This window comes from Miscanthus floridulus, chromosome 4 (assembly GCF_019320115.1).
Source record: "Miscanthus floridulus cultivar M001 chromosome 4, ASM1932011v1, whole genome shotgun sequence".
Lineage (NCBI taxonomy): Eukaryota > Viridiplantae > Streptophyta > Magnoliopsida > Poales > Poaceae > Miscanthus > Miscanthus floridulus.
Genome location: NC_089583.1, coordinates 111,837,754 through 111,861,898, shown reverse-complemented (window position 1 = coordinate 111,861,898; position 24,145 = coordinate 111,837,754). Strand labels below are relative to the sequence as shown.

At 49.3% G+C, this 24,145-nt stretch overlaps 2 protein-coding genes across 2 annotated transcripts; one reads left to right on the top strand and one right to left on the bottom strand.

The window, feature by feature from the left end:
• Positions 1-10,205: 10,205 nt before the first annotated feature.
• LOC136549083 (uncharacterized) lies at positions 10,206-10,966 on the bottom strand. Its single transcript, XM_066540383.1, has 2 exons — positions 10,962-10,966; positions 10,206-10,857 (listed from the first exon to the last, which is right to left on the bottom strand). The coding sequence occupies exons 1-2, from the start codon at positions 10,964-10,966 to the stop codon at positions 10,206-10,208; spliced, it is 657 nt and encodes a 218-aa protein (XP_066396480.1).
• Positions 10,967-19,955: 8,989 nt separating this feature from the next.
• Positions 19,956-21,326, top strand: LOC136552633 (transcription factor RSL3-like). The gene is made up of 5 exons (XM_066544193.1): positions 19,956-20,453; positions 20,547-20,750; positions 20,866-20,931; positions 21,040-21,105; positions 21,228-21,326. The coding sequence occupies exons 1-5, from the start codon at positions 20,004-20,006 to the stop codon at positions 21,324-21,326; spliced, it is 885 nt and encodes a 294-aa protein (XP_066400290.1). The 5' UTR covers positions 19,956-20,003.
• The last annotated feature ends 2,819 nt before the right edge of the window (positions 21,327-24,145 follow it).

The following is a 24,145-nucleotide window of genomic DNA, read 5'->3' as shown; positions in this document are numbered from 1 at the left end:
AGAGGTAGATGGTCAAGAGAAAATAACATTTGGAGATAACTCAAAGGGCAAGGTCAAAGGATTGGGCAAAGTGGCAATATCAAATGATCATTCCATCTCCAATGTGCTCTATGTTGCTTCATTGAGTTTTAACTTGTTATCCGTTGGGCAATTGTGTGATCTTGGCTTTCAATGCCTATTCACCGAGAAGGAGGTTGTTGTATCCAAGTTAGATGACAATCAAGTGATATTCAATGGATTTAGATACAACAACTTATATCTAGTTGACTTCACCTCCGAAGATGCAAACTTGAAGACTTGCCTATTCACCAAAACAACACTTGGGTGGCTATGGCATAGAAGACTTGCTCATGTTGGGATGAGCTCACTCAAGAAGCTTATGAAGAATGATTTGGTGAGAGGGTTGAAGGATGTGAAGTTTGAGAAGGACAAGCTTTGTAGTGCATGTCAAGCCGGCAAGCAAGTTGTAAACACTCATCCAACCAAAGCTTTTATGTCAACCACAAGAGTGCTAGAACTCCTACACATGGATTTATTTGGACCAACAACATACAAGAGTTTGGGAGGAAATCTCTATTGTCTTGTGATTGTGGATGACTATTCAAGATATACATGGGTGTTCTTCCTTCATGACAAATCCGAAGTTGCATCTTGTTTCAAAAAGTTTGCCAAGAGAGCTCAAAATGAATTTGAAGTGAAGCTCAAGAAGATAAGAAGTGACAATGGCAAAGAGTTTGACAACACAAACATAGAAGCTTATTGTGATGAAGTTGGAATCAAACATGAAGTCTCCGCAACCTATACTCCTCAACAAAATGGTGTAGTCGAGAGGAAGAACCGGACTTTGATCACTCTTGCAAGGACAATGCTAGATGAGTACAGCACTCCCGAAGCTCTATGGGCGGAAGCAATCAACACCGCATGTTATGCATCCAATCGCCTATTTCTTCAAAAGTTCCTTGTCAAGACACCATATGAGTTGCTCAATGAGAAGAAGCCGGACGTCTCCTTCTTTAGGGTGTTTGGTTGCAAGTGCTACATCTACAAGAAAGCGGCAGTTTGACAGTTGATCTTCATCAGCGACAGTTCACCATCTTGTCAGTTCAGATGGCTCGCACCAAGAATGTTGGTGGTGGCCCAGGTGATGATGATCGGAGGCCCCCGCCTCGCCAGCTAGCCAGATCTAAAGGCAAGTCAACCAAGCAGGTAACATCCAAGAAGCGGAAGTACCCCGACGCAGAGACAGCGAGAGCAGCAGCTGTTGCAGAGGCCGCAGAGCGTGCCGAGAGAGGTGGTAACCACAGCGGAGTTGTCATTGCAGATTAGCCAGTTTCACCCGCAGTCAGAGCTGCAATTGAGGAGGTTGAGCGTTGTCACGGTAGTCCAGCTAGGACTGCCATGTTTGCAGGACGACGGGTTGCCATTGAGGAGGGTCCGTCAGCACAGCAGCAGCCCCCACTAGCAGAGCCTCAGCTAGCCCAGGAGACTCAGGAGAGTCAGGAGACCGAGCCGGCACCTCAGCTACGCCGCTCGAGTCGTACCAGTGCTGCAGTTCCACCGAGGCCAGTTACATAGCGCAGGGGTTCACGCCCTCCGCCCAGACCATAGGGTCCGCCTCCAGTGGTTCACCTCGACTTGAGGGCCGCTATAGCCAGGCAGGTTCAGCAGCTGCGGTTTGTTGAGTTTGAGGTTTGGTTTCCTCCGAGGAGGGATGAGAGAGCAGCTGAGGGGTTCTACACGCCACTGCAGGAGGATTTCTACAATGCATATCTTAACAGTGGGGCAGTGTTCAGATCATAGAGGGTCTGTCAGATAGAGTCCATTGTGGCAGCAGCCGGAGAGAGCATTCGGCAATACTTGTCATATTTGCTAGGACTGACAGATTTGATTGGACGGACGGGCATATATGTACCTTCTTGGGTCCGTTAGTTTTATGCCTCGCTCTACATCGATCCTCATCACAGATTCATTCACTTTGCTTTCAATGGCAAAGACTACAGAGTGACTAGTGGCAGAGCCAGGGAGATACTGAGACTACAGGAGTAGCCTGTAAAGATGCATGAGGTTTGCTATGGACATTAGGAGCCTCCCAGGCATCCTCATGGAGGGCAGGTGCCCCCTATAGATTTAGTGCGGCATTGCTTCAAGGAGCCTTTTGGTGAGGGGTCGAGCAGGAACCCCAGTGACTTGACTCCTACAGCGAGGATACTAGAGGCCATCATCAGGAGGACACTACTTCCCAGGTTGGGATATAGGGAGGGCTTGACTCGCTTACAGCTCTGGCTTCTCAATGCCATCATGCAGATGACAGTGTTTGACATCTGGGACCTCCTTCTTTCAGAGATGGAGGATACTATAGCTAAGGGATTCAAGGGTCGTAGGCAGCTTCCCTATGCTCACTGGATCACGTTCCTCATCCGTAGAGTTGTGATTGATAAGCTCCCTGGCATGATGGATGAGTATACAGGTGCCACTATAGAGTTCCTAGCTTACAACCTGTCACAGAGGATCAGACACGCCACTCCTCAGGCACCTAGACAGCCTAGCCATTGTCCCAACGTGCCAGAGTCCGCAGCTCAGCAGGATGAGATCATCAGAGGGATTGCAGCCACTGAGGAGGAGCTAGAGGCACAGTAGGAGGTGAGCGAGTACAGTGACAGCTCTGACGACGACTACTAGCCTATACCTCAGATGCCTCCACGTAGACACAATGCAGAGGCAGGTAGCTCCAGTTCTGCTCCACCTGCTCCACAGACAGACCCCGCTCTCATTGCTATTCTTGAGCGGATGCAGCAGGATCAGACACGTCAGACATAGGAGACAGCTGCCAACTTCGTATAGTTTCAGGCTCATCAGGACGAGTTTCAGCGGCAGCAGCAGCTTCTTTAGCACTAGCAGTTACTTATGCAGCAGCAGCTCATGGGATTCATGCAGCATATAGTGACAGCCATTGGGATTCCACTGCCACAGACTTCGCCCCAGCTTGCATAGCCTCCTACCACTTCGATGACTCCAGCAGTACAGCCCGTCGGGCTTCAGAGTCAGGGACAGCCTCCAGCTCAGTTTCCTTCACCTCCTGTATAGGTGTCCCAGTGGTTAGCCTCACCTGGTGTAGCCCCGCGGTTCACTCCTTATCACACGGGTTTCTCACCAGAGCAGACTTTCTCACTATTCGTGCCTGAGTCGTCAGTCTCCAGGAGTCTTGGAGCATCATTCAGTGAGTTGACCGGCATGCCTACTCTGCCTTACATGCATACTGCCGGTCCGTCTACAGCAGCTCCAGCTATCATGACTACTCAGAGGCTCCCCTCGTCTGTCGCCTCGTCAGATCCTACGACAGACATACTTGCAGCTTCATAGGCAGCACCAGCCCTAGCTCAGACCCAGACCGCTTTAGTGACACTTCCTGCTTCAGAGGGTCAATCAGTTCAGAGCTCAGGGTCAGATGATGATGGCGCCTAGTTCCATCTTGCTCCACGTACTTCAGCGCCCGACTCGTCCGCTGCAGCCCCACCGTCCGACCCTTAGGTTTTTGTGTTTGACGCCAAAGGGGGAGAGGGTTTGAGTATGTAGACTTAGGGGGAGCGAGTTTTAGGGAGAGCTAGTTATCTAGTATTAGCTTATTATATACATTTGGAGTTTTATTTGTGTGATACACTATTACTTATGTATTCGTGTATTTACTTTCATGCATACTATTATATATATGTGATAGTGCTATCTACGTGGTTGTGATATTTGACATGTGTGACTTCTACTTTGCTTTATCTATATGTCATATCACTTGTGTAATGCTCAGTTGCTTTTGCTTCTGCGTGTATACTTCGAAGCAAATGAGCTTTGTTATTTGTACTCATGCTTAATTCATATCCTTTGAGTACATTGTGTTGGCTTGGGTCATATAAGCTTGACTAACTCTTTTGTTCTCATTGACAAAAGCTTATATGAACCAAGTCCGTCAAAAACCTCACTCCATAACATACTCATGGTGGTATTGTTATCAATCACCAAAAAGGGGGAGATTGAAAGCATCTAGGCCCCTATTTAGATTTCGGTGATTAATGTCAATACAAGATTACTATGACTAACGTGTGTTTTGCAGAGACAATTAAGTTAGGTCATGGTAATGGAGATCGATTGGGCAATCGAGGTTGTCATGCCCCTACGATGGAAATCGTTTCAGTTTTCAAAGGATGGACGACAAGGTTAAGGATAACTAGTTCTAAGTGTCAATTGGAGTTGGAAAGACACTTAGAGTAGTTTAGGACTTTGTTTTTCCTTTGGCCGTACTATGAAGGGGGGTATGAACAGGTAGCTTGACCTAGTTGAGTCTAGTGAGTTAGGTGTGGTGCACACTTGTTAAAACTAGCTCTAGGTAGCTCCTATGAATGCCTAAGATCCTTTGGAGCAAACTTCATTCACATATGTTCGAAAGTTGGAAGTGAATGGAGGGTCAAACACTGACCGGACGCTGGCTCTGGTGTGACCGGACGCTGGCCGCAGGGTCCGGTCAGTTCATTTGACCGTGAAGATCAAGTCTAGTGTGACCGGACGCTAGAAGGTCGTGTGACCGGATGCTGAGGGCTAGCGTCCGTTCGACTCCAGTAAGGGTCCAGACTTGGGAAAGAGTGACCGGATGCGTCCGGTCAGTGGTGACCGGACCCTGAGCATCTAGCGTCCGGTCATTTACAGTAAGCATCCAAGAGCGACCGGACGCGTCCGGTCGGTACTGACCGGACCCTAATAGCGTCCGGTCATCACTTGAAAACTGTTCGCGGGTTGAACTGACCAGAGCGTCCGGTCAAAATGATCGGAGCGTCCGGTCATCCCGCAGAAGCTCATAACGGTTCATTTTTCAGGCTGCCTTATAAATAGAAGCTCCACTCATGAGTGTAGCATCTTTTGCTCATTCCAATAGCTGAGAAACACATTTGTGAGTGCCAAGAAGAGCATGGTCCTAGTGAGGTGTTTGTGATTTGAAAATCCAAGAGAGTAGCCTCACTAGTAAATCAAGAGTAGCAAAGTGTGCATCCATCTTCTCATTAGGCTTCGCGTGGTCAAGTGAGAGTTCGTGCTTGTTACTCTTGGTGATCACCATCACCTAGACGGCTTGGTGGTGATTGGGAGTTTGGTGTTCACCCGGCAGAGCTTGTGGGTGACCCAACTCAAGTTGTGAGCGGCTTTAGGTGATTCGCCATGACGGAGTGTCGAAGAATCAACCCGTAGAGAGCACTTGATCCTTGCGTGGATCAAGGGGGAGCTACACCCTTGCGCGGGTGCTCCAACGAGGACTAGTGGGGAGTGGCGACTCTCCGATACCTCGGCAAAACATCGCCGTGTTCCTTTCTCTCTCTATTTACTTTGAGCACTTACTTTGAGCAATTCAATACTTGTTTTTACATCCATAGAATTGTTTGCTAGAGTAAGTTTGGAACTTAGGTTGCGAGGTTGTTGTGCATTAGTTTGATATAAACACTTTTCTAGGCACAAGGGGTTAATTGGGCTATCCGTAGGATTTGATTATTGCAAGAGAATTTAGAATTAGCCCAATTCACCCTCCCTCTTGGGCATCTTAATCCTTTCAGCGACAACATTGAGCGGACCATCGAGGCCTACGTAGACGACATCATGGTCAAGACCAGGAAGGCCGAGGGTCTTGTCGACGACTTAAGGATAACCTTTAAATGCCTTAGGGAGAAGGGCATCAAGCTCAATCCCGAGAAGTGTGTGTTCGGGGTCCCCCAAGGCATGCTCTTGGGATTCATAGTCTTGGAACGCGGCATTGAAGCCAACCCAGAGAAAGTCTCGGCCATAACCAGCATGGGACCAATCAGAGACCTCAAGGGAGTGCAAAGGGTCATGGGATGCCTTGTGGTCCTGAGCCGCTTCATCTCACGCCTCGATGAAAAAGGCTTGCCTCTGTACCGACTCTTGAGAAAGTCCGAGCGTTTTTCTTGGACCCCCGAGGCCGAGGAAGCCCTCGATAGACTCAAGAGGCTGCTCACTAATCCTCCCGTCCTAATACCCCCGACCATGGATGAGGCCCTCTTACTCTACGTCACCGCAACGACCCAAGTGGTCAGCGCCGCCGTAGTGGTAGAGAGACAGGAAGAAGGGCATACTCTGCCCACCCAATGACTCGTTTATTTCATCAGCGAGGTGCTCTTCGAGACCAAAGCATGCTACCCCCCACATCCAGAAGCTGGTCTACGCCGTAGTCCTGGCCCAGCGCAAACTGCGCCACTACTTCGAGTCACACCCGGTGACTGTGGTATCATCCTTCCCCCTGGGCGAGATAGTTCATAACCGGGAGGCCTCGGGCAGGATAGCCAAGTGGGCTATCGAGCTTATGGGGAAAACCTTGACCTTTGCACCTCAAAAAGCAATCAAGTCTCAGGTCTTGGCCGATTTCGTAGCTGAATGGACAGATACCCAACTGCCGCCTGCTCAAATTCAGACGGAATGCTGGACCTTGTACTTTGACGGATCCCTAATGAAGACCGGGGCAGGCGTGGGCCTGCTCTTCATTTCGCCCCTTGGAGTATACATGCGCTACATGGTGTGGCTCCACTTCACCGCCTCCAACAATGTGGCCGAATACGAGGCCCTCATCAATGGCTTGCAAGTCGCCATCGAGCTTGGGGCATGGCGCCTCGACGTCCGAGGTGACTCGCGGCTCATCATAGGTCAAGTGATGAAGGAGTCAAACTGCCTCGACCCCAAAATGGAGGCTTACTGCAAGATGGTACGACGCCTAGAAGACATGTTCAATGGTCTCGAACTAAATCACGTCGCGCGGAAATACAACGAGGCCGCCGACGAGCTGGCAAAGATGGCCTCGGTGTGAGCCCCGGTCCCCCCAAATGTCTTCGCTAGGGACCTCCACAAACCTTCCATCGGCTGCACCTCGACAATAGAGGAGGGCCCACCTGTGGAGCCCATGGCGAAGCCCGACGCCCCCTCTGCTGCCGAGACCCCCTCGACCGAGCCCAAGGTCATGGAGGTCAACGCCGAGCCTCTACAGACGGATCAGGACGCAGATTGGCGGGTCCCGTTCCTCGGTTGGCTTGATCAGGGGGATCTCCCTGATGACAGGACCGAAGCGCGATGGCTCGCACGCTGAGCCAAGACCTACGCCCTCTACAATGGTGAATTGTACAGGCGAAGTCCCTCAGGTGTCCTCCAACGTTGTATCAGTGCCAAGGCGGGCCAGGCCCTGCTTTGGGACTTACACGCAGGCACCTACGGGCACCATGTGGCGCCTCGGACGCTCGTAGGGAACACTTTCCGCCAAGGGTTCTACTGGCCGACGGCGGTCGCCGATGCTACCAAGCTAGTATGCTCCTGCGAAGGATGCCAGTACTACGCTCAGCAGACACATCTCCCGGCCCTGGCCCTGCAAACCATCCCCATCACATGGCCATTCGCCATGTGGGGGCTCGACATGGTCGGGCCTCTGCAAAAGGCCCCTGGGGCTACACCCATCTACTGGTATCAATCAATAAGTTCTCCAAATGGATCGAGGCTCGTCCGATCAATCGAATCAAATCCGAGCAGGCGGTGTTGTTCTTCACTGACATTATCCACAGGTTTGGGGTCCCCAACACCATCATCACCGACAATGGCACGCAGTTCACTGGCAAAAAGTTCCTGACATTCTGTGACGACCACCACATCCGTGTGGCCTGGTCAGCTGTAGGACACCCAAGGACCAATGGCCAAGTAGAGCGTGCCAACGGCATGATCCTACAAGGCCTCAAGCCAAGGATTCACAACCGGTTGAAAAAGTTTGGCAAGAAATGGCTCGACGAACTCCCGTCGGTCATCTGGAGCCTGAGGAATACTCCAAGCCGAGCCACAGGATTCATGCCTTTCTTCCTAGTCTATGGGGCCGAGGCCATCCTCCCCACCGACCTAGAATATGGTTCCCCGAGGCTGCAAGCCTATAACGAGCAAAGTAACCGCACCACCCGAGAGGACACCCTTGATCAGCTGGAGGAAGCCCAAGACGTCGCGCTACTACACTCGGCCAAGTACCAGCAGAGCCTGCGGCGCTATCAGGCCCGACGCGTCCGAGGCCGAGACTTGAAGGTAGGTGACCTGGTGTTGAGGCTAGCACAGAGCAACAAGGGTCGCCACAAGCTGACCCCGCCATGGGAAGGACTATACATCGTCGCCCAAGTACTGAAGCCCGAGACCTATAAGCTGGCCAACGAGAAGGGCGAAATCTTCACCAATGCTTGGAACATAGAACAACTACGTCGCTTTTATCCCTAAATTTCCAAGCATTTTATATGTCGTTTCCTGAAATACAATTAAAAAGCGTTCTTTAGTTGGTCTTATTTTTCGAGAAACCCCCGAGCCCATCGTAGGTCTTAGCAATACAATCAACACGACAAGGGAGACTCGGCTCTGCCTTGGCAGAACCAAGCCTCCCTCGGGGGCTAGATGGGGACTCCCCCTAGGTCCCATGCACTATTCTTTAGTTGTTTTTCGCAAAAATTCCTACGCCAAGACTCTAGCAGGCTCTGACGAATCATTTGCAAAGACTCCTTGGACCAAGGTCCGTTTCCTAAGCAAGAGGCCGGTAGAGTCGTGAGACGGCCTACGCCCCCGGGCTATGACACTCCCTCACTACCTCTCGCTCAAGGGATGGCTTAGGCCCCAAAGGGGTATTTTGCAAAACGAAATCTGATCAGAAGCAACAGAGGACAAAGGCTCGGAAGCATGAGAAAAACAACTAAGAAACACAAATACTTCAGAAATAAGGGCCTCGACGGCCACAAACGTTATGATACAAAAATAACCCCTGTTCTATCTTTACATAGCCCTCGGGGCCCAGATTAAGGCTCGGGGCCTTCAGCACCGGTAGATGGAAGGGGAGGAACCACCTCCTCTTCGAAGAGCGTCGCCAGCACCGTGCCAGGGCCCTCCGCCGCCTCCATCAGCTTCGCGACTGCCGCGTTGGCCTCCTCGTCATCATCGGGCAGAACATAGCCATCACTGATGGCCGGGAGGTCGACGCCAAGGTAGTGAGAGGAGATGACGGCCATCGCCCGCTTGACACCCGTGTGCAGCGCCCCTTGGAGTCCCTCGTGCACCTGGCTGCTCAGCGCAATCAAGTGACTCCCAAGGGAGCTGCCTGACTGAATCCCCTCGACCTCCAAGGCCTCGTAGGCGGAAAGGGCGGCACGTTTCAGCGCCTCGTGCTCCTCGATCTTGGTGTTGAGCACTGTCTGCACCGCGCTGGAAGCCTCGGCGGCCCGAGCGAACTCCGCCTCTGACTCTACACCGCGAAAAATGGAATGAGGTCGAGCCAGAGAAAAAACAACCCAAGTTAAGGACGGAAGCCCACGGAACTCACCCTTGGCCTTCGGCTCCCAGCATCGGGTCTCGGCCGCCGCCCTAGAAGCTTCACTCCCCAGCTCTACGTCATACAAAGAAGTTAGGAAGCAAACATAAGGAGAAGGAAACGAAACAGGGGGACTGGAGCTCACCCTCGACCATCCCTCTCAAAACCACAGCCTCGATTTGCGAGGCCTCAACTGAAGCAAGGGCCTCGTCCAAAGCGTCTTTGGCCAGCTGGTGCGCACTCTCCTCTGCCCCCAGCTACCCGACGAGGGCCTTGCCCGAGGCCATCGCTTCTTTAGCCCGGGATCTGAAGGCATCCCGATCGCTGATGGCACGGGTAAGCTCCTCCTCTAGCTCCTTGATCCGCGCCGCCAAGGGGGTGAGCTGCGTCTGAGCTATGGCCGCCTTGACCCTCGCATCAGCACAGCAAAGGCGGAGGTCCTCCTCCTCCACGCTTCGTGCCGACAGGAGCTCGTTAGCATCGGCAAGAAGGCCCCTCTGCCGCTGAAGCTGGTCCCAGATTCCCCTCTCTCGCCGGAGGAAGACCGACTTCCCGAGGGACTGGGTCTCGAGCTCCTAAGGAGGCAGAGCAGAGGTCGTCGATTGCGACAAAACCGAGGAAAGAACAACGTCATGTGAGAAAGGAAAACACAAACCTGGGCGACTCCGGGCAGTTCGTCGGCCACCACGGACAGTGCTGTCCGTAGCGACCGCTCCGCCAGCTCGTGGTACTGCTCGAAGGTACTCCAGCGCCCACCCTCGGTCGTGTCCTCAAGGGCGAATAGAGGCTCCCCCTCAGGGTCGTCCTGGCTCCGCCACAGTACCTGCGGGTGATCCTACCCGCGGGGCTCGGGTCACACCCGCACGAGGGCCGAGCTTCCCTCACCCAAGAGCGGCGCCAGCTGCTCCACGGCATCAGTCTCCTCGACGCCGACCACCTCCCACGCCTGGGAAGTATTGTCAGAGGATATCGGATAGACCTCCATCTCCCGGGCGCTCTCCCGCAACAACGGCGGGCCCTGAGCCAAGGGCACGGCCGAGGCCTCCGCCGCCTGCATCTCCGCCACCTGCACAGATGGCCTCGCTGCCATCACAATGGCCATGGTGACCTCAGGAGCTCTGGCCTCTGCAATCATGGCCTCGGCGGTCTTGGGGGCTCTAGCCTCCGCCATTGTGGCCTCGGCAGACGCAGAAACGCCGATCGCGGACACCGCGGTCTCGGCAGTCGTAGGCGCCGGGGCCTCCATCGCCTCAGCCTCGGAGGCCCCAGGAGCCTCGGCAATAAAGGGCACGATGGCCCCATTCGACCGTGTAGGGGCCACCTCGGCAACCCCTCCTTGGGCAGCCGGTTCCTTTGGGTCGACCCTCGTCGATGCCGCGCCACGTTGGATGGCAGCTTGTGCCTCCACCACCCAGTAGGCGGAGGAGCCGAGGCTTGCCTTAAGCGCCTTGAGGGGCGCCAAGGGCAGGTCGTCCGCAGGCCGCTTCCGACTAAAGAAAATTAACCTACAGGGTCAGCGCGAGACCAAAAAAGTGAACAGGAGACACTATGACCCTGCCAAAAATACACTTACTTAGAACAGGGCGGCCCCCGCTTCGGCACAGCAAACCTCATCCGCAACGACGGAGGCGGCGGCAGTGGCGTCGCATCCGTATCCATCGGCGCCGGTCGGTCCTCAGCGGACCCCGGTGCCCCTTCGGTCCTCTACGGGGGCGGTGGCGTTGCCTCCACTGCTACCTGCTCCGCCACGGCCGCTGAGCCTACTGGGCTTACGGCGCGTTTGCCTAACGCCCGCGCCTCGGGCGTATCGGCCTCAGCCTCGAAGCGGGCAACCGCCGGCCCTAGGTCCGCTTCTCCTCCCCTTCCCGGGGGTGCCGGGCTGCTTGCCGATGCCCCGGGCGCCACCTCCACAACATCAGGAAGGTGGTCCAGGGGACCTCGCCCTCCCTCGCCCTTGTCGTTCCCGTCCGAGGCCTCCGTCGACAACGACGTCGATGGGGATTCCTCCAACGGGAGACCATCCTTCCATTGCTGACGGCGGTGCTTATCCAATGCCTCGTGCGCAAGGATGTGCTTCGTGCGCTTCGCCGCCTTAGCGTCCTTTCGCTTCTTCTATGCATCAGCGTGAGCACGGTTGATCGCCCGCTGCCCCGCGTCCTCATGAATGGGCGGCGGGGAGGAGCACACGTCCCTCATCCCTTGAAGGAACGACAAACGCGCATGAGGAAACAAGGGATAAAGGGAGATTGAGGAGGCTCAGAGGCCACAGCGGCACTCGACTTACCAGCGAAAGGAACCCCCACGACGGTCGCATCATGAAGGGGGTCAGGTTGTCGCCCCTCAACTTCGCATCTACCGTCTCCCCCACCCGACGGTGAATTTCCTCATCGGAGAGGGCGGAGGAAGACATCTGGGTGCCCTCAACGGGCTCACCCGGCCTCATCTCGAACAGCCGCCGCCGCCAAGTCATCAGCGGCAGCACCCTCTGGCGGTGGAAGGCAGCCACGACCACAGCGATCGTGAGGCCATGACTCCGCAGCCTCGCCAGCCCCTCCAGGAGCGGCTCTAGCTTGGGCTAGTCGACCTTTGGGACGCCCCACTTCCATTTCTCCGGGCAACTCCCCACAATCCGCCCAGTATAAGGGGGAAGTCCTCCATCGTCGTTGCGGAGGTAAAACCAACTCGTGTACCACCGGCGGTTGGAGGACGCGAGTTGGGCCGGGATGTAGAGGTGCAGGCGGTCCTGACGCACTTGGAGAGTGCAGCCTCCGGCCCTCGATGCCTTCCTCTTACCCGACGTGCCCATCGGCTTGGTAGTGTGCCCCGCCCGGAACAGGTGGAGCCACAAATCCCAATGGGGAGCGATCCCCAAATACCCCTCGCAGACGGCAACAAAGATAGCCGCCTGAGCGATGGAGTTGGGATTAAAATTGTGGAGCTCCACACCGTAGTAGTGCGGGAGCGCCCGCATGAACCGGTCCGCTAGGATGCCGAGGCCACGCTCATGGAAGGAGACGAAGCTCACGACGTAGCTGTCGCAGGGCCTCGGCTCTGGCTCGCCGTACGGAGCAATCCACTCCGGCCTACTAGGGTCTATCACCGGGCGGAGGAGTCCACCATCGACAAGCGACTGGAGCATCTTCTCGGTGATGTCCGACGGATCCCAAGGGTCTGCCTCGACAACGACGATGTTGCCGGCCATGGGTGCGATGGAGGAATCAGGCGCGGCGGTGAGTTTTTCTCTCTCCCTCCCACGCTCTCGCTTTTTTCTCGCTTTCTCCCTAGGCTCGCTCTTCTCTCCTTCTTCCCGGCACCCGCTGCTCTAGTGATGGCTCGACGGAGGTGGTGCTAATGCAGGCAAGGTAAGACGAGGAGGGGCGAGATTCCTCAGGTATTTATACAGGGAGGAGGCGAAATGAGAGAGCGATGAAATCGGGGAGGTTTTCCCCCGTCCGGCGCGGTTAACCACGAGCCGATTTCGGCGGCCCACACGCCCACGTCTCCCGCATTAAATGTGAGGACAGTTACGTCCCGTCCATCACGTCGTGCTCGGCCACTACGGCAATAGGCGTCGTTTCGCCTCCCCATGAAACCACCTCAAAAGGCGCGCCACCCGTGGCCGAGCCAATAGGGAAGATATTTCCCGCGGCCTATTCCTTTCATAGGAAGGAACCAGGCTCTGAGCCTATTACGATCCAGGGGTTCGAAGGCTGGACCCTAAAGGGTTTCGACAGCCGCCCTAGGATAACAGAGTCAGGGGCAACTGCGGGCGAGCCTATACGGGGCCGAGACCTAAGCGAGCGAAACACTTGGGACGCCCAAAGTCATGTCCGAGACCGGCAGGAAAGTATCCGAATGGGATCCCACCGTAGGGAGGCACCGAGCCACCGAGGCCCAACGAACGGCCTTGGCACCCACTAGAGAAATCCTCTAGTACTCTTGGAGTGTGTCTCTGGACCGCTAGCCGTCCCCTAACGAATGGGGTTCGGGCCTCCACTCGGACTACCCGATAACAGCTCACCGGAAGTGCCACCGCTCGTGCCCATCGAGGGTAGCGAGGCACATTCCACCTCTCCTTCCGAGCGAAAAGGAAGCGCGAGGGTCGCATAAAAAAGTTAGGGGAACCCCCGATGGCCTTCTCAGAGGCTAGGGGGCTCCCCCTGCAAATATGCCGAGACCCCATGACCCGGGCTCGCGCCCAAAGGGGCCTCGGCAAACAAACCCTCACGCGCGAGGGGCGTACAAAAAGCCAGGGGAACTCCCGACGGCCCTCTCACGCAGAGGCTAGGGGCTCTTCCTGCAACCTTGCCAAGACCAGAATGGGCTCGGCAAACTAACCCTTCGTCCGAACAAAAAGGACATGTGAAGATCAGATGAAAGGGCCAGAACACCCAAAACAAAGACAAACAGTCCAAAACCGCGCTAGAGGTTTCGCTACAAACACGATAAAAGGGCACCGAGCCCGTTACGGTCTAGGGGTTCGAAGGCTGGGCCTCCAAAAGGTTTTGACAGCCGCCCCAGGGCAACAGAGTCAGGGACAACATTGGGGCGAGCCTACGAATGGCCCAGGCCCGAGCGAACGATCGCTCGGGGTGCCCTAAGTCGTGTCTGAGACCGGCGGGGAAGTATCCGAATGGGATCCCACCGTAGGGAGGCACCGAGCCACCGAGGCCCACGAACGGCCTCGGCACCCACTAGAGGAACCCCCTGGTACTCTTAGAGTGCATCTCTGGACCACTAGCCATCCCCCAGTGAACGGGGCTCGGGCCTCCACTCGGACTACCCGCTAACAGCTCACTAGAAGTGTCCACGCTCATGCCCATCGAGGGTAGCCTGGCACATTCCACTCCTCCTTCTGAGCGAAAGGAAGCGTGAGGATCATACCCAAAGTCAGGGGACCCCTAACGAACCTCTCGCTCCGTGCGGAGGCTAGAGGGCTTCTTCCTGCAGCCTCGCCGAGACCCCCGCAACCCGAACTTGCGCTTGGGGGCTCGGCAAATGCAATAAGAACTACTCGTTCAGACACGAAAATAAAAAAAGCCCCTGGAGGAGTAACTCCACTCCTCCAGGGGATCGAGGGCTACACCCGGCGGGTGCGCTCGCGCGCACCCACCGGAACCTCAAAAAACAAACCCCAATTCCTACGGGGCAGGTATGAACCAAGCCTCGGCAAAACCTCAGAGGGAGTGCACGCACTCCCCCCGAGGCTCGGGGGCTACTGTCGGGTACCTTAGAATGGGGTACCCCAAGCGAAACATCAAATGGGTCGCTAAAGTCCCATCTAAAAAAATAAAAGCTAGAAGGTAAGTCGTGGGCCCCTCACCCGCCACGATCGAGCCCACTGGGCCCTCCCTCTCCTCACCTCGAGCCTCGAGCAGGAGGTCTCAGCATCCCGACGCAAACTCCGCTTTATGCGAGGCTCCCCAGGGAAGGCCTCGGCAGGGAACGCCGTCTCCGCCTCGCCCGAGGCCCTCCATAGAAGGCCTCGGCAGGAAGCGCGTTCTTCGTATCGCGCGAGGCCTCTCGCGCGAGGCCTCGGCAAGGAGCCTGATCTCCGTCACGCGCGAGGCCTCATTCTCCGTATCGCTCGAGGCCGGCTTGTCCGCGGTCCGTCGCCCCCCGCCTCTGCCGATCCTCCCGACAGCGTGTCATGTCTCATTAATGCTTCAACCACTCCCGGAATCTCAGTCGGACGGTGGCTTAACGCCACAGAATGGCCGACGCGACCCGAGGTCGCATCAGCGCCATACCGGCCGGGACAGGGCACGGCGGGGATTACCGGCCACTGTGTCCTAACACTGTGTCCATGATCAGCCAAGGCCTCGGCACTGTACACCAGGGCCTCGGCGATCTTGGGGTTCGTGCCTACCGAGACCCCCACCGCAGTACAAGCCTCGGCACCGACCAGTCTCGGCCTCGCGTACAGTCCCTTCATAGTGGCTTGCACGTTCGCCGCCGCGTCCACTCTGAGGCGTTCCCGGGGCTCCCACGACGCACAGGATATGATGGGACGACCACGCCGCCCCAGTACTCCAAGGACGGACCACTCCGACGACCACGCCGCCACAGGAACAGGCCACAGGGTTCGGACATGCCGCCCCTGTTGGCATGACGCCGTATAGTAATACATGTACTGTCCTTGTCCTCCCTTCAACTATAAAAGGAGAAGACTTGGGCTACTTAGGGGGGGAGAACACCTGGTAACACACACACGCACACATTCCCGCCGCTTGAGAGCAACGTCTCAGACGGCCCACACGACACCTTGCCGAGACCTGGGACTAGTTCCCTCCTTCCCTTAGCTTATAACCCCCTACTACGAGCACTTCGGTGCAAGGAATACAAGTTCGATCTCTCAGACTGGACGTATGGTACCGATTGCCCGAACCAGTATAAATCTTGTGTCTCTTTGCAGCACCATCCGGAATCGGGAGCACGCAGAACAAATTCACTAGTCGGTTGAGGACCCCCCGGTTACCTTTTAATTTAAATTTAAATACTTATAAACACGGTTTTCCTTTTGGAAAAAATAACAGCTTGATTCTAAAATAAATAGTTTCAGAATAACTTAAATATGTCAAAGAGTTTGTACTTTGTCAAATATCCTATAAACACTAGCTAATTGGAAGGTTAGGCTAGAAACATGAGACCATTACTATATCTTAGAGTGGATAATAATAAATTGTCATGCATTAATTAGCATTAAGCAATATACTTAATTATGAGCTTACCTCCGTTGTATGCTGACCGTTTTCTTCAATGACAGTACATTATCTTTTCTTTAAACTAGCTAGATTAATGGAGCAAGCATACAAGAACATTTGCAAAGCTGTATTCTCCCTATATATAACTCTGATGCATACACATTTGATAGTACAATTCTATTTGCTTTGAATAAGGTGAATAAAATATAATATGTATGTTCAACATTAATTTGTACGAATATTAAGCGCCAAATCATAGATACACAATAATTTCTATCTCTTATATATCAATTAATGGTGGAATTTTTCCCCTTAGATTCCCTCTATTTTAACTAGGATTATGAGGAACATTACTCTTGCATGTTTGGCTTTTTACATATAATGATATGATGTCTTAAGGCAAGGTGTACTTTTGTAGTTAAGAACGTAGTGCGATTTGCATCTCTCAAGAACCCCAACAAGAAGATCGACGCAAATGTATAAATATTTCTTATTCTGTGATGACTAGGTGTTAAAACTGTAATATGCAAGTAGCACCAAGCAATATAATTGATCTCCTCATGAAACTAAACAAATGCAAATTGAGTATAACTCATGTACAACAATGTATTTAAATCATTCATGCATTTCTGATGAGCTTTTCATCAAAGATGGTATTAACCGCCGGATCTTGAGTAGTACTCAAGTTGTACTCGAATAGTCATACGTGTGTAGCAGTGCTCTATATTAATAGTTTGTGTTTCTGTTTCGGTTCCATGGAGTGTGTTATTATACACTTGTACTTGAGTTCTTAGTTTATCTAATCCAGTTAGTTACTATAGTACACCAGACAAGGAGTTAATATGGATGCTAGGTGGTTAGGGATTGGTAGTTAAGTTCTTTAATGCATGTCAAACATGCATGACAAGGATCGAATATTCATTAAAGAATTTGCCACTAGTTTTTCATAATCCTGATCGATATGTTAATATAATGCGGTGTCATTAACGCTTCAGCAGTAGTTAAGCTCAGCTCTACAGTAGTGCATCGATCATAGCGAGATAATCACTGTGATTATATATACCTTAAATAGTTTTAAGCAGAGACACGTTTGCTTGGAGTTTAAAATGAATCATCTTAGTTTTGTGGTGTATAGTTAGTGAGATAATATCGGTGTAATTTTAGTCCAATACAGTGAACCAAGAATACTGGCAAATCCGGTCTGACGGATTCCAAGTGTGTGGTGTTATTCCGACACAAGATTTGCTGCCTAGATTGGTGACAACAGTGACAGCCAAGATCAACTATTTCTAATTCTTGCATTAACACCAGACTATCATTAATTCTTGCCTCACAAATTAAAAATAAAAAACATAAAACTATCATGATCCTCCTGTGTAAGAGCTGTATAAAATGCAATGTACAATGTATCTGAACATAGTTTTTTTTCTAAGTAAACTTCCCTACTGTTTTTTATGCAATTCAATGGCAAAATGTTTATAATCAAAGTAGGTTCAGTGCATGGAGAAAGGCAGGAGGAACACATGAGGAAGGGCACTCGAATTAAACTAAAATGTAAATTTTATTTATAAATAAATAATGTGATCCATTAATCAACTTTAATGACATCTAGGGAAACTTCCTTCTCCCTTTATGAACCAGGAGTCAGCAATATTAGTAAATGTTCAAGACTTCATCAACTGATCCACTGTGCCAAGCAAATGTCAACAGTTCTAGCTGACATTGAGTTAGCTCTAAATCATCTTTCTGCAGGACTTCAAAGAAGTCAAAAGGTCTATATGTATTTTCAGTTTGCCGACAGAATTCGTCAAGAATTTTCTCTATCTGCCCCTTCCAGTTAAGAGTGTATGCATAATAACTTTCAGTTATGACCGGAATACATAGACTAGAGCAAAGAAACAGATGATACAAACCATTGGTCCAATAATGGCAACAAGTAGGGCCAATCAGATCAGGGGACTATTCAGCTAGTAAAGTTAACTGGTTGTTTAAGCTTTTTCTCCAAATTAGATAATACTAATAAATCATTAATGGTACAATAGAACTTGAATCTGAGTACAATAAGTTTCAGTTAATTAACAAGTGTCTTGCACTCTTGCTGCGAAATTTTGGCTAAGCACGGAGCATTAGAAGCACTAATACTGCGGGTTTAATATTCCCAAGTACTTGCAAGTCAGTTGCAGCGCTACATATATATAATGCTCAAACAGTGCTTATTGACTTTTCAGAGCTACTTTTAATTTCGTTAAGAACAGCGATATACTGTAGACAAATTTCCGGGGTACATGCAGCCCATGCTAATTCCTCATAAAAGGACTTAAGTTGTACAGTTATTGGAATCTAAGTAAGGAAAGTACGATAAGTTTAATTGCTAAAATATGGTGGCAATCAGGTAAGTGGAGGTTCAGGATTGGTGCCGAGTATTGCAATGTACACAGTACATTCTAATCTAAAATACATTATCTTGTGAGCTTAAGTTTCTCAAGTACACAAGAAGTCAATTCCAGAGCACCAGTTAGAAAGAGGTGTGCAATGAGCAAAACAAAAAAAAGTACAAATAATTGCGCTTATGTTTCAGAATAACCTAGTTCTAATGGTATGATTTGTACGGAAACAATTAGAGCCACAAAGTTGGAATTAAGAAGAACAAAAGTACGATAACCATAAGTTTCAATGTGTACGATGTGAATCAAATATATGTGTGATTCACGTTGAATGCTACTTGACCTCAAAAAAATGTTGAATGCTAATAACTACTAGTATTTGCATGGACGAAGTACTTGAAGATTGAGTACCAACAAGTAATGCAACAATGAGAAAAGAGTTGAATCATACAACTGACGCCTAATTGTAGTGCTTAGCTATTCGAAAACTGATTACTTATTTTCAATGAATAACAATAATTCTGTTCCAATAACATTGCCTGAACAGGACAGCTGGTGCAAGTGCAACCCATTTGACTGGTCTCATACCGAGTCTGGAGAGGGTAAGCATGTCTGCATGTGCTTCCTGAAAATTGATTAGCATTGACAAGACACAAAGGGAACACTTATGCCTTAATTGAAATGGTGCTGTCAAGTTCATAGTACCAAGATTAGTCACCACTAATCAGTTCTGGCAATAACCAAATTCGTGGTTAGAAACGATTTGCTCATAAAGTGATAGTTTGATGTTATAATTGAAACCACATGCATTTTACAATAGCAAATATGAAGGCAGAAATTTGTGTCTCACCGGCAGTTCTGCGCGATGGAATATGTCTTTCTCCCTATGTTTGGGATCTGACAGCTCTTCGAGTTGCTGGAAATGGGAACAATTGTTTCTGCAACCTCCACGGGAAGCACAAGGTGACATGAACTTAACAACAACCACAAGAACTTCAGCTCACCACCACTCACCACGATCTGCGCGGTGAGCAATTGCTCAAATGGCCAAGCCAATCTCTTCCCCAAGATGAACAATCTCAGCATTACTAATCTTGCCTGGAAGATTATACAATACTGTGGCTCACGTATCCCGACATAATTGCGCATGCGGCTTTCATTATTCTGTCGGTACCATCAAGATAACGATCAAGCCATGCTGTTCGCTTGATACAATGTTTTTCTCTCACAACAAACAGCATCAGCTGGCTTATAAGCTACAGAAACGATCAAACGAACATGGTGCAAGAGTTCAGCTGCAACGACTTAACACACCATCCCCACGGGGTTGACTATGAAGAATAAATTTTGTTTGCTAAAAAAGCCAGACAATTTGATGCTGATTGTGAAGCTACCATCCTTGGTCAACAATGGGGGCCACCTGCACGGCTGCCTGCACCCTACAAATACCCTTTTGGGGGGCACACGGCAGAAGCACTCAGGCATTGTAGCAGTAGCAGGAGCAGCAGCATTTCTCCGAGCTTTAGCCTCTCCTTGCCTTGAGCCCTCCCACACATTACTAAAATGGAGAGATCCTACACTTCATCTGCGCCATCGATGGAAATCGACATGATGGCTCAGTTTCTTGGAGCTGATGATCACTGCTTCACCTATGAGTATGAGCATGTGGATGAGTCCATGGAAGCAATAGCAGCTCTGTTCTTGCCTACCCTTGAGACTGAATCCAACTCCTCCTCTAGCTGTCTCAACTATGATGTCCCTCCACAATGCTGGCCTCAGCCAGACCATAGTTCTAGTGTTACCAGTTTGCTTGATCCAACGGAGAACTTTGAGAGCTTTGAGTTTCCAGTTATTGATCCGTTCTCCGCAAGCGGCTTCGATTCGCATTGTGCTACTCCCTACCTTACTGAGGATCCGAGCTCTCTACATGGCAAACATTCATCAGTCATAGAGGAAGAAGCAGCCAACGTTACACCTGCTGCTAAGAAGAGGAAGGCTAGTGCTACCACCAAGGTAATAAACATAGAAATACTTATGCGTTAATGACTTTTTCAGTTGTATTGTTGTGATCCATGCTTATAATAATCATTAACTGATGCAATGCAGGGATCAAAGAAATCCAGGAAGGTGAGCAAAAAGGATTATATCGGCGATGATGATGGCGGCGATGCCTATGTTGACATGCAAAGCTCCAGTAGCTGCACCTCCGAGGACGGAGATCTTGAAGGAAATACGAATTCAAGCACGAAGAAGGCCTACACTAGGGCCAGCCGTGGAGCAGCAACTGATCCTCAGAGTCTCTATGCAAGGGTAAGTACAAAAAAATTTAGAAGGTCTTTCTAAAAGTTGTAGGGAACACAGACAAGTTAGAAAATGACTCGGGACATGATCTGAATTCTGATGGGAATAAATGTAAATTCTGCAGAAGAGGAGAGAGAGGATCAATGAAAGGCTGAGAATCTTGCAGAACTTGGTTCCCAATGGAACAAAAGTAAGTTCCTCACCTTCAATACATTATTTTTTTCGTGCCTCATATCTTTTGTCATGTAATTTGGTTAATGCAAATTCATGCCTAACTTGGGTAAATATGATCTGACAGGTTGACATTAGTACGATGCTCGAGGAAGCAGCACAGTATGTCAAATTTTTACAGCTTCAAATTAAGGTGGGTTATCAAAATCTGCATGTTAGAAGACTAAATATATGCACAAAAATCAAATAATTGTGTAATACTATACTGTAAAATTGTGACATAACACTAACCTGATGTCTAATAATTCTGTGCAGCTGTTGAGCTCTGACGACATGTGGATGTATGCGCCAATCGCGTACAATGGGATTAACATCAGCAATGTTGATCTGAACATCCCTTCTCTGCAAAAGTAAATCTCTCCCTGGAGCTACGGTGCTAGGTTCTAACACTGAATCACATAGGAATCAATTTGTTGTGGATCATATAGTCCCCTGTATCATACTTGTAATGGAACACCTTTTCAGTTTCTTTTTTTTTGAAGGGAACAGGAGGGGTTGCCCCCTAAGTTTCTTTTGTTTTTGTTTCTTGGCATTTCCAACAAAGACATACAAGGAAGTTACTGTAACCATTTTTTTTAATGTCGCTGTAACCATTTAAACGATCAAAGATCATGGTGATATGATCACCTTCACATTTAAGACAATTAATTTTAATGTCACACAAGGCTGGCATTTGTATTTCTGTAACTCACCAATTTACCATACTGGTACAAAATGCCATCTTGGCTTCATTAGAAGATAAACTAGTTTCTGGACATATACAGTAGCATGGTTACAGATCACAAATAATCTTTGCTTCATACCTGACACTTGCAAATGCTCACCGCGTATGAGCGAGAGTTGATTGGTTTGGTGGTCTAGGCTGTTCGCATTGGCGTCCCTATCTCTGGGGCACAGAATTTTGAGTAGTAACCGCCGGATCTTGAGTAGTACTCAAGTTGTACTCGAATAGTCATACGTGTGTAGCAGTGCTCTATATTAATAGTTTGTGTTTCTGTTTCAGGTTCCATGGAGTGTGTTATTATACACTTGTACTTGAGTTCTTAGTTTATCTAATCCAGTTAGTTACTATAGTACATCAGACAAGGAGTTAATATGGATGCTAGGTGGTTAGGGATTGGTAGTTAAGTTCTTTAATCATGTCAAACATGCATGACAAGGATCGAATATTCATTAAAGAATTTGCCACTACCTTTTCATAATCCTGATCGATATGTTAATATAATGCGGTGTCATTAACGCTTCAGCAGTAGTTAAGCTCAGCTCTACAGTAGTGCATCGATCATAGCGAGATAATCACTGTGATTATATATACCTTAAATAGTTTTTAGCGGAGACACGTTTGCTTGGAGTTTAAAATGAATCATCTTAGTTTTGTGGTGTATAGTTAGTGAGATAATATCGGTGTAATTTTAGTCCAATACAGTGAACCAAGAGTACTGGCAAATCCGGTCTGACGGATTCCAAGTGTGTGGTGTTATTCCGACACAAGATTTGCTGCCTAGATTGGTGACAACAGTGACAGCCAAGATCAACTATTTCTAATTCTTGCATTAACACCAGACTATCATTAATTCTTGCCTCACAAATTAAAAATAAAAAACATAAAAACTATCATGATCCTCCTGTGTAAGAGCTGTATAAAATGGAATGTACAATGTATCTGAACATAGTTTTTTTCTAAGTAAACTTCCCTACTGTTTTTTATGCAATTCACTGGCAAAATGTTTATAATCAAAGTAGGTTCAGTGCATGGAGAAAGGCAGGAGGAACACATGAGGAAGGGCACTCGAATTAAACTAAAATGTAAATTTTCTTTATAAATAAATAATGTGATCCATTAATCAACTTTAATGACATCTAGGGAAACTTCCTTCTCCCTTTATGAACCAGGAGTCAGCAATATTAGTAAATGTTCAAGACTTCATCAACTGATCCACTGTGCCAAGCAAATGTCAACAGTTCTCGCTGACATTGGCTCCGTTCGTTGGTCTGAAACTTGGCTGAAAAACACTGTTCCGGCTGAATTGTTGTGAGAGAAAAACACTGTTCCGGCTAAAAAAAGAAGCCGAACAAACCGAATATGGGGTAAGCCGAACATGCCCATTGAGTTAGCTCTAAATCATCTTTCTGCAGGACTTCAAAGAAGTCAAAAGGTCTATATGTATTTTCAGTTTGCCGACAGAATTCGTCAAGAATTTTCTCTATCTGCCCCTTCCAGTTAAGAGTGTATGCATAATAACTTTCAGTTATGACCGGAATACATAGACTAGAGCAAAGAAACAGATGATACAAACCATTGGTCCAATAATGGCAACAAGTAGGGCCAATCAGATCAGGGGACTATTCAGCTAGTAAAGTTAACTGGTTGTTTAAGCTTTTTCTCCAAATTAGATAATACTAATAAATGATTACAATAGAACTTGAATCTGAGTACAATAAGTTTCAGTTAATTAACAAGTGTCTTGCACTCTTGCTGCGAACTTTTGGCTAAGCACAGAGCACTAGAAGCACTAATACTGCGGGTTTAATATTCCCAAGTACTTGCAAGTCAGTTGCAGCGCTACATATATAACGCTCAAACAGTGCTTATTGACTTTTCAGAGCTATTTTTAATTTCGTTAAGAACAGTGATGTACTGTAGACAAATTTCCGAAGTACATGCAGCCCATGCTAATTCCTCATAAAAGGACTTAAGTTGTACAGTTATTGGAATCTAAGTAAGGAAAGTACGATAACTTTAATTGCTAAAATATGGTGGCAATCAGGTAAGTGGAGGTTCAGGATTGGTGCCGAGTATTGCAATGTACACAGTACATTCTAATCTAAAATACATTATCTTGTGAGCTTAAGTTTCTCAAGTACACAAGAAGTCAATTCCAGAGCACCAGTTAGAAAGAGGTGTGCAATGAGCAAAACAAAAACAGTACAAATGATTGCGCTTATGTTTCAGAATAACCTAGTTCTAATGGTATGATTTGTACGGAAACAATTAGAGCCACAAAGTTGGAATTAAGAAGAACAAAAGTACGATAACCATAAGTTTCACTGTGTATGATGCCAATCAAATATATGTGTGATTCACGTTGAATGCTACTTGACCTCAAAAAAAATGTTGAATGCTAATAACTACTAGTATTTGCATGTACCAAGTACTTGAAGATTGAGTACCA

Bases quoted from the DNA above. Each gene is read 5' to 3' on its own strand.
- LOC136552633 (XM_066544193.1), top strand. From the start codon at position 20,004: ATGGAGAGATCCTACACTTCATCTGCGCCATCGATGGAAATCGACATG. The intron at 20,751-20,865 runs GTAAGTACAAAA...TAAATTCTGCAG, and splicing joins CTCAGAGTCTCTATGCAAGG to AAGAGGAGAGAGAGGATCAA. The intron at 20,932-21,039 runs GTAAGTTCCTCA...ATGATCTGACAG, and splicing joins TGGTTCCCAATGGAACAAAA to GTTGACATTAGTACGATGCT.